Source organism: Pelmatolapia mariae, linkage group LG3_W (genome assembly GCF_036321145.2).
Source record: "Pelmatolapia mariae isolate MD_Pm_ZW linkage group LG3_W, Pm_UMD_F_2, whole genome shotgun sequence".
NCBI lineage: Eukaryota > Metazoa > Chordata > Actinopteri > Cichliformes > Cichlidae > Pelmatolapia > Pelmatolapia mariae.
In genome coordinates this window covers 54,236,884-54,246,551 of record NC_086229.1, presented here as the reverse complement: position 1 = coordinate 54,246,551, position 9,668 = coordinate 54,236,884, and the positions used below count along the sequence as shown (strand labels likewise).

Genomic DNA, 9,668 nt, shown 5'->3' with positions numbered 1-9,668 from the left:
GCTCTTCGATTAACAACTTGCTGGAGGCTATTCAAATTAGCCACACCGTGGGATGTAAGGAGCTCTCTGATTGGTTGGTCAGACACAGGCTGTCTGCCAGCCTGGATTTTTCTAGCTCATAGCTTCTCCCTGCTACGAAGCGTGTGTGCTTGTACAAAGGCCGTTCAGTGTCGGGATTTACACTCGGCTCGACTCGGATATGTGAAGAATGAAGGGACCCTGCAGCGAAACGGAGAGCCAACCTCTGACTGAGTACTTGTTTACGCAGTCTGACCACCTGTTGAAGGTAAGGTGCTAACGTGGCTAACGCTAGCATCACCGCACGTAGCTCCGTTATTTTAAGATCATCTTAGCTAATGAAAGTTTTACGTCGCAGCTGTACGAGCTCGCTGCGTGTTTTGTAAGCTGCTGTGCTCTTCACAAATAAAGCTGGAAGCAGCTCAGACTGTTAGAACCAGCACTGAGGCCTGTTACATTTATACAGTGTTAGAGCAACGGCTGCAACCTACAGCCTTAAACTAGCGATTAAAATGCTGACAGTAAACTCGTCAGTCCAGATGTTACCACATTACTTTGTGATACTTAGAGTTAAAACAACTGAGACAGGCTGATTAAAATAACAGCTGTCAGTTCTCTCATTCCTTATATCAAGACTGGAGATCACACTACTGATTTCAGTTCATTTAATATGTGAGTGCACAGATTCATTCTCAACTGGACATAAATGATGATCAAAGGTTGTATATATGATGAAGTCATCAAATCCCAGCCTCTAACACAGTGCGCTGAATCTTAGCTTTGAATGTCCAGTATATTCTAATCAGTGCAATGTAAGCATTCACTGAACCTACAGTATCTACAGCTGTGTGGCAAATGTGTGGTAAAGATACAGATAATGAAATTTAATTATTAATATAATATACATCATGAAAAATGAAAGCTGAAATTGATTCAGTTTAGTACTTTTCTCTGTATGTTCTGTGATTATAAAGGCCTTATATTCTGTGATATATACTGTAAATGATTTTCACAGAAGTCTTAAAGTACTTAAATCACTGCTGATAGTCTGGTTGTTTATATTTTCACATGTTTTTTGTGTCTGTAGGGCTGTTTGATGACGATTTGGACTCCTCTGGGAGATGAGGACACACCCACATCTGTTCCATACTGCAGCCATGGATGGTGTTACAGCTCTGAGTCAGCTTTGGGCCATCAGACGCACACACTGGAAAACCAGCACCTGGACTTCATGCAGGAGAGACGGCCTCAGTGATGGACTCTGCATCCTCTACTTTACCTCCTAATCTCTTTCTCTTTAACACACAATTACAATCACTCCAAAAGAGTGTAAACTTACTGAGGAAGTCTCTAACTTGTACACATTTGTACTTTTACTTGTTTTATGAGTTATTTTTAACAAGAGTAAAGTTATTCACATAAAGTTGTTATTCTTCTGTATTTATTCTTTTGTATCATGTACCACAGTCGTACTGAACTTTACAGACCTGGTGAATTGGAGAAAACAAAGATCACACACACACACACACACACACACACACACACACACACACACACATATATATATATATATCATTCAGCTTCAGCAGTATTTCTATTCATCTTATGAATTCCAGTCCAATGTCAATTCACTGAGTTCAGTTTTGGTCTTAAACTCCAGAGAATACCACCTGGTTTAACAATCTTTTTTATCTGATTATTGGCAAAATGTTTTCTTCTTTCACAAGAAAACAGTCTTCTGAAAGAAGAAAACATTTTGGGCTCAATTTCAGCCTCAGGCGAAATTGAGCCCAAAGAAACAACAACAAAGTTTAGTTCCTCTGGATTTTCCATGGAAAATTGTTTTATCACTCATCCAGATGACTTCTCCAGTGTCACGGATGAGTGATGAATGTATCTCCCACTGGAAACCATTGTGTCCAGTTAAAGTCAGTCGACTTTTTTTTAAGGAGAGTTGTTACATGCTGTGCTCATGAGGACAATGGGTTTTAACTTGCAGCACAACACAAAGCTGCTATACTGGATCAACGATCAAAACACTAATTGAGCAGAATTAAAGCAAAATGTAATATCCTCATATGATGACACATCACACACGACCCAGCATTGTTCTAAGAATGCAAACTTTCTTATTGGACGTTTCCACAGCTGCCAGAAAGGGACAGCTTTCTGGCTGGTCTTTATGAGTGGTCGTTGCTCTCTCGTTTTCTCTGGAATTGCTGCACAGAGGATGTAACACCCATGATAAGCACTGAGGTGTGTTTCCTTGTCAGAAATCAGCAATACTCAGCTTCCAGGTAAGGAAAAGTGGAACCAGAAGATATTCAAATGCATCTCTCCGCAGCTGCTGATGAATTCTACGAAAAACAAAGTTAGTTAAAAACATTTGCAGGTGAATCACCACTGATTTATCAGTGACATCCATTTACTCAAAAATTACTGACAAGTGGATAACTAGGATATATATGTATATAATTTCAAAAATGTCCTGTACAAAATGGGACTGTATATGACAAATGTGGTGCTTGTGGAATTTTTAACAAGGACCCTACAAAACTTTACAGTACTCTACTGCCAAACTTTTGACAGCTAGGTGTGCAGTTCCTGCTTTAAATGCATCCACTTTTAAGATTAAGGAATCTAAGTGATAAGAGGCCAGAAATGTTTGAACTCGCTTATGAACCTACATCACTGAGGCCGTCTCTCCTGCATGAAGTCCAGGTGCTGGTTTTCCAGTGTGTGCATCTGATGGCCCAAAGCTGACTCAGAGCTGTAACACCATCAATGGCTGCAGTATGGAACAGATGTGGGTGTGTCCTCATCTCCCAGAGGAGTCCAAATCGTCATCAAACAGCCCTACAGACACAAAAACGTGAAAATATAAACAACCAGACTATCAGCAGTGATTTAAGTACTTTAAGACCTCTGTGAAAATCATTTACAGTGTATATCACAGAATTTAAGGCCTTTATAATCACAGAGCATACAGAGAAAAGTACTAAACTGAATCAATTTCAGCTTTCATTTTTCATGATGTATATTGTATTAATAATTAACTTTCATTATCTGTATCTTTACCACACATTTGCCACACAGGTGTAGATACTGTAGGTTCAGTGAATGCTTACATTGCACTGATTAGAATATACTGGACATTCAAAGCTAAGATTCAGCGCACTGTGTTAGAGGCTGGGATTTGATGACTTCATCATATATACAACCTTTGATCACATTATGTCCAGTTGAGAATGAATCTGTGCACTCACATATTAAATGAACTGAAATCAGTAGTGTGATCTCCAGTCTTGATATAAGGAATGAGAGAACTGACAGCTGTTATTTTAATCAGCCTGTCTCAGTTGTTTTAACTAAGTATCACAAAGTAATGTGGTAACATCTGGACTGACGAGTTTACTGTCAGCATTTTAATCGCTAGTTTAAGGCTGTAGGTTGCAGCCGTTGCTCTAACACTGTATAAATGTAACAGGCCTCAGTGCTGGTTCTAATAGTCTGAGCTGCTTCCAGCTTTATTTGTGAAGAGCACAGCAGCTTACAAAACACGTAGCGAGCTCGTACAGCTGCGACGTAAAACTTTCATTAGCTAAGATGATCTTAAAATAACGGGGCTACGTGCGGTGATGCTAGCGTTAGCCACGTTAGCACCTTACCTTCAACAGGTGGTCAGACTGCGTAAACAGGCACTCAGTCAGAGGTTGGCTCTCCGTTTCGCTGCAGAGTCCCTTCATTCTTCACATATCCGTGTCGAGCCGAGTGTAAATCCCGACGCTGAACGGCCTTTGTACAAGCACACACGCTTCTTAGCAGGGCGAAGCTATGAGCTAGAAAAATCCAGGCTGGCAGACAGCCTGTGTCTGACCAACCAATCAGAGAGCTCCTTACATCCCACGGTGTGGCTAATTTGAATAGCCTCCAGCAAGTTGTTAATCGAAGAGCTAATCCAGGAGCTAATCCAGCAGCTAATCCCGGAGCGAACAGGAAAGGGAAATGGATTTTGAACTGCAGTTTATTAAATTGCAAGTGGAAAAAGGATTTTGAACTGCAGTTTATTAAATTGCAAGTGGAAAAAGGATTTTGAACTGCAGTTTATTAAAGTGCAAATGGAAAAAGGATTTTGAACTGCAGTTTATTAAATTGCAAGTGGAAAAAGGATTTTTAACTGCAGTTTATTAAATTGCAGGTGGAAAAAGGATTTTGAACTGCAGTTTATTAAATTGCAAGTGGAAAAAGGATTTTGAACTGCAGTTTATTAAATTGCTAGTGGAAAAAGGATTTTGAACTGCAGTTTATTAAATTGCAGGTGGAAAAAGGATTTTGAACTGCAGTTTATTAAATTGCAAGTGGAAAAAGGATTTTTAACTGCAGTTTATTAAATTGCAAGTGGAAAAAGGATTTTGAACTGCCGTTTATTAAAGTGCAACTGAAAAAGGATTTTAAAATGCAGTTTATTAAAATGCAATTGGAAAAAGGATTTTGAAATGCAATTGGAAAAAGGATTTTTAACTGCAGTTTATTAAATTGGAATTCAAAAATGAATTTACAATTGCAAAATTTATTCTACAATTCATTATTAAAGCACAGAAATTTTTATTTCGATGCGCGTGGCTCTTGTGGTCCTCCATATGGAGGGGGGGGGGACACTATGCAATATATTCAGTTTTAGCATTTATATTCACTGTTGACTGTAACTACACTCAAACTGTTAATGCTATCTTATTTTAATAAACAACACTGTTATATGCAAAACTGGGGTGGCACTTGGGGTGGCAAGGGATCATTTTAGGGTGGCACTTGCCACCCCATGCCACCTTTCTAGATCCGCCCCTGGAGGGCAGGGGGGCGCCGATGATCCTTTCTGCTGCCCGTACAGTCCACTGCAGTCTGCTCCTGTCCTGTTTAGTGGCTGGTTGCACGTGTCAGGTGTACAAACAGCTGAGAAATAATATTATGAAACCATTAAAAAGCGTCAGTCGTGCAACTGCTAAATCCTTTAAGACACCAGTCAAGCTTTTTTTTTTTATAAGCTGGTACTAAATGTGATGAGTGTTAGCTAAAAAATGTACAATTTTTACCTACTGTGTAACATCATTTAAATATGAAGCTTGGTATTATATATTCCAACTTCCTAAATTTTGCATTTGTTAGATAAATGATTCTGTAAATAAAAAATATATTATATATTATAAAAAATATAATATAAAAATAATATTCTGTAAATGTTCACATTTCGCAGCATATTTAACTTGATATTCAACCATGTAAAACACAAAAATACTTGCAGTAAAGATAAAGACACTGGCTCTGTGTCTGAAAGCCAAATGTCTCATATTTGAAGGATTAATAACTGTGTAATATTTACTGATTTTTGTGTCTGAATGTGAACATTTTTGAAATGAAAAACAATCCATGGTATAATATGTGCCATGCTGTGACAGCTTTTTATTTACTTGTCATTCATATATTATAAATGTAAAAACTGATCAGCCTCCTTTGTTCATGTTCATGTTAAACAAACAGCGTCTACGTCAAACTGCTCCACTTCCTGGACTGTGTCAAAGCCTGATAACTCCTCCCTCTTCTTCCTGAAACACTGTAAATGTATTTCCTCGTTCCCTCCCCTTTAGATCTGCAGTTTGAAGATGGGCATAACAAACATGTTGTAACGTTTCAGAGCCGACAGGCTCCATTCACTACAGAAAAGTAAGTTATGAGATCAGAGGTCAGAATGCTTTCGTTTCTGCCAAAGAGAAACTGAGAGGAGAAATGGCACAGAAAGGAGTTCAGCTGGACCGAGAAACTGTTTCTTGTTCCATCTGTTTGGATCTACTGAAGGATCCGGTGACTACAGCCTGTGGACACAGCTACTGCATGAACTGTATTAAATGTTTCTGGGATGAAGAGGACAGGAAGGGAATCCACAGCTGCCCTCAGTGCAGGAAGACTTTCACACCGAGGCCTGTCCTGGAGAAAAACATCGTGTTAGCAGCTTTAGTGGAGCAGCTGAAGAAGACTGGACTCCAAGCTGCTCCAGCTGATCACTGCTATGCTGGACCTGAAGATGTGGCCTGTGATGTTTGCACTGGGAGGAAGCTGAAAGCCATCAAGTCCTGTTTATCTTGTCCAGCCTCTTACTGTGAGAAACACCTCCAACCTCACTATGATGCAGCTCCATTAAAGAAACACAAGCTGGTGGCCCCCTCCAAGAAGCTCCAGGAGAACATCTGCTCTCGTCATGATGAGGTGATGAAGATTTTCTGTCGTACTGATCAGCAGAGTATCTGTTATCTCTGCTTGATGGATGAACATAAAGGCCATGAAACAGTCCCAGCTGCAGCAGAAAGGACTGAGAAGCAGAAGGAGCTCGAGGTGAGACGACTAAACATCCAGCAGAGAATCCAGGAGCGAGAGAAAGATGTGAAGCTGCTTCAACAGGAGGTGGAGGCCATCAATGGCTCTGCTGATAAAGCAGTGGAGGACAGTGAGAAGATGTTCACTGAGCTGATCCGTCTCATCCAGAAAAGAAGCTCTGATGTGAAGCAGCAGGTCAGATCCCAGCAGGAAACTGAAGTGAGTCGAGTCAAAGAGCTTCAGGAGAAGCTGGAGCAGGAGATCGCTGAGCTGAAGAGGAAAGACGGCGAGCTGGAGCAGCTCTCACACACAGAGGATCACAACCAGTTTCTACACAACTACCCCTCACTGTCAGCACTCAGTGAGTCTACACACTCATCCAGCATCAATATTCGTCCTCTGAGCTACTTTGAGGATGTGACAGCAGCTGTGTCAGAGACCAGAGATAAACTACAGGACATTCTGAGAGAGGAATGGACAAACATCTCACTGACAGTCACTGAAGTGGATGTTTTACTGTCACCACCAGAGCCAAAGACCAGAGCTGGATTCTTAAAATATTCACGTCAAATCACACTGGATCCAAACACAGCATACGAACAGCTGTTATTATCTGAGCGGAACAGAAAAGTAACATTTAGGTTACAACAACAGTCTTATTCTGATCATCCAGACGGATTCACTTATTGGCCTCAGGTAATGAGTAGAGAGAGTCTGACTGGACGTTGTTACTGGGAGGTGGAGTGGAGCGGGAGAGAAGTTGAAGTAGCTGTCACATACAAGAATATCAGCAGAGCAGGGTGGTCAGATGAATGTCGGTTTGGATACAATGACAAATCTTGGACATTACATTTTGATATAAACCCTTCTGATTTCGAGTCAACCAGTTACATATTTAGACACAACAATGTTAACACTGTCCTCTCAGGTCCTCGGTCCTCCAGAGTAGGAGTGTACCTGGATCACACAGCAGGTATTCTGTCTTTCTACAGCGTCTCTGAAACCATGACTCTCCTCCACAGAGTCCAGACCACATTCACTCAGCCGCTCTATGCTGGACTTTATCTTGCATATGGAGACACAACAGAGCTGATTAAAGTCAAATAGACCTTTGAGCTTCCAGTTTTTTGTTCTTGTCTCTCTTTGCTGTTGAGAGCTCACTGTTGTGCTGTTTCTTCTCTGCACAGAGATCACTTTATGGCTGTGAGTTTGACATCTTATCATTGATTGTCTGTAGTTACCTGTAAATTTACCTGAAACTGTATAAAAATCAATGCTGCACTTTTTCCTCTGTTGAATCTTTGTGAACAGATCAGAGTGACATGTGAGAAATTTATTTCAAAACAGTTTCCACTGGACCCCAAAGTAAGTAAAGGAAGTAATAATCATAAACATAATCCAGCAGTAATTCAACAGTTTTAGGGCCTCAAGTTTTTTCATTGCTTAAACGACAATAACACTGGAACTTTATTTATTTTTATTTCTTAAAGATTTGGATTTTATAGGGGGCCAGTCTTATGTAGTTTAAATATAACAAACTACATATTATGTAGTTTGCTATATTTTCTGAATTGGCAGGATTTCTCCTCCTTTCTGTTGTTTATATACTTCCGTTACATAGCAGAAAATATTGTTTTAATACAAGAAAACCTGCACAAAAAGTAGTTCAATCACCAAAGTAAACTGGACCTGGGCTTGTTGCAGGGATCTGAAGTTACTAAACATTTTGTGAGCGTATGCACTCACACTTAGGACCATATAATAATAATAATATAATATAATATTATATATACATGCAATTATATTATATATTATATAATTATATTATATACATATATATACATATATATATATATATATATATATATATATATATATATATATATATATATATATACATAATAAATATGTGCGTGATGAAAGTTGGGCAGCATGATAACATCCTTACTCCACTCTGTATGCTCGTATGGGTCTGACCCTTTCACTCCTTTGATTTTTTCCTCGTCCTTTTTTTTTGCCTTTTCATCAACTCTGTCTTTGTATGAACCTGCCGTGTTCACCGTCGTTTTGTACATAACTTTTTTTGGGCAAATAAAATGCAAGTAGGGATTAAAACTGCAGAATTAATGATTACCAGTGCTGGAAATGCTAGCGCTTGATGCAGTGTTTTGATTTTGTTGCCACTCATACCCACAATGCAATGCGCAAAAGTCACGCAGTCTGTCAATCTCTATTGTGGAGGACGTCGTTCTTGTTCTCCCTGCTACGTTAGATATGGTAGGGACAATGTTGGGGAAAAAGGCAAAAAAGACGATCCAGTCCATCATCAAACAATACTGTCTCATGGCGCATCGATGCAATGTCAGAAAATGTTTTATAGCACCTACTTCGGCACGTATGTCACAGCGAATTTTACGTAATACAACTGGATGAGTCCACGGATGTGGCTGGCCTGGCGTATATGTGCGTTACATTCATCAAGGAACTATCAAGCAGGACATGCTTTTCTATAAACTGCTGGAAGAAAGGAAAACTGCAGTAGATATTTTTTCAAAAGCTGGACACATTCATGAACACACATGTACTCACGTGGGACAGATATGTTGGCATATGCACTTATGGTGCAGGGGCCATGCCTTTTTTTGTATGTGTAAGCAGTCGTGCCAGATGCTTGTTGGGTTCACTGCAGCATCCACCAAGAGGCTCGTGCTGCAAAGGTAATACCTGTCCATTTGAAACATGTTTTGGACACCACTGTACAAATGGCAAACTTTGTGAAAGCCAGGCTGCTGAACTCCCGCATATTTCCTGCGTTGTGCAATGCGATGGGCAGCAAGCATGAGACTTCATTACTCCACACAGAGGTTTGCTGGCTATCAAGAGGGAACTTAAAGTATCCACTTAACTTCAGTAACCATCCCTTTGAGATGCCGGGACATTTGCATGTTTAAGAGTACCTTACATGCTTGGCTTATCTGTGTGATATATTTTCTCATCTGAACGAGCTTAATCTCGGATTACAAGGTGTTTCTGCAACCATATTCAATGTTCACGATAAAGTTGAGGCCATGATAAAGAAGTTAAACCTTTGGAAGAACTGCATGGATGCAAACAACACAGAAGAATTTCCCTTGCTGCATGATTTTCTGTGCTCAAATGATCTCACACTATCAAACAGTGTAAAGCGTGACTGTAACATCCAACTTGAGGAGTTGGTGGCGCAGTTACGCCGATACTTTCCAGAGACGCATGGGTCAAATGATTGGATACGTCACCCATTCACC

General features: G+C 40.0%; 1 protein-coding gene and 1 long non-coding RNA gene across 2 annotated transcripts; one reads left to right on the top strand and one right to left on the bottom strand.

Annotated features, from left to right (window-relative positions):
- Positions 1–2,279: 2,279 nt before the first annotated feature.
- Positions 2,280–3,873, bottom strand: LOC134617069 (uncharacterized). The gene is made up of 3 exons (XR_010091496.1): positions 3,687–3,873; positions 2,706–2,874; positions 2,280–2,375 (listed from the first exon to the last, which is right to left on the bottom strand). It is a non-coding gene; the product is annotated as an uncharacterized LOC134617069 (long non-coding RNA).
- Positions 3,874–5,749: 1,876 nt separating this feature from the next.
- On the top strand, positions 5,750–7,604 carry LOC134617058 (tripartite motif-containing protein 16-like). Its single transcript, XM_063462227.1, has one exon. It carries the CDS (start codon positions 5,800–5,802, stop codon positions 7,489–7,491), a length of 1,692 nt encoding a protein of 563 aa, XP_063318297.1. The 5' UTR covers positions 5,750–5,799; the 3' UTR covers positions 7,492–7,604.
- Positions 7,605–9,668: the final 2,064 nt, after the last annotated feature.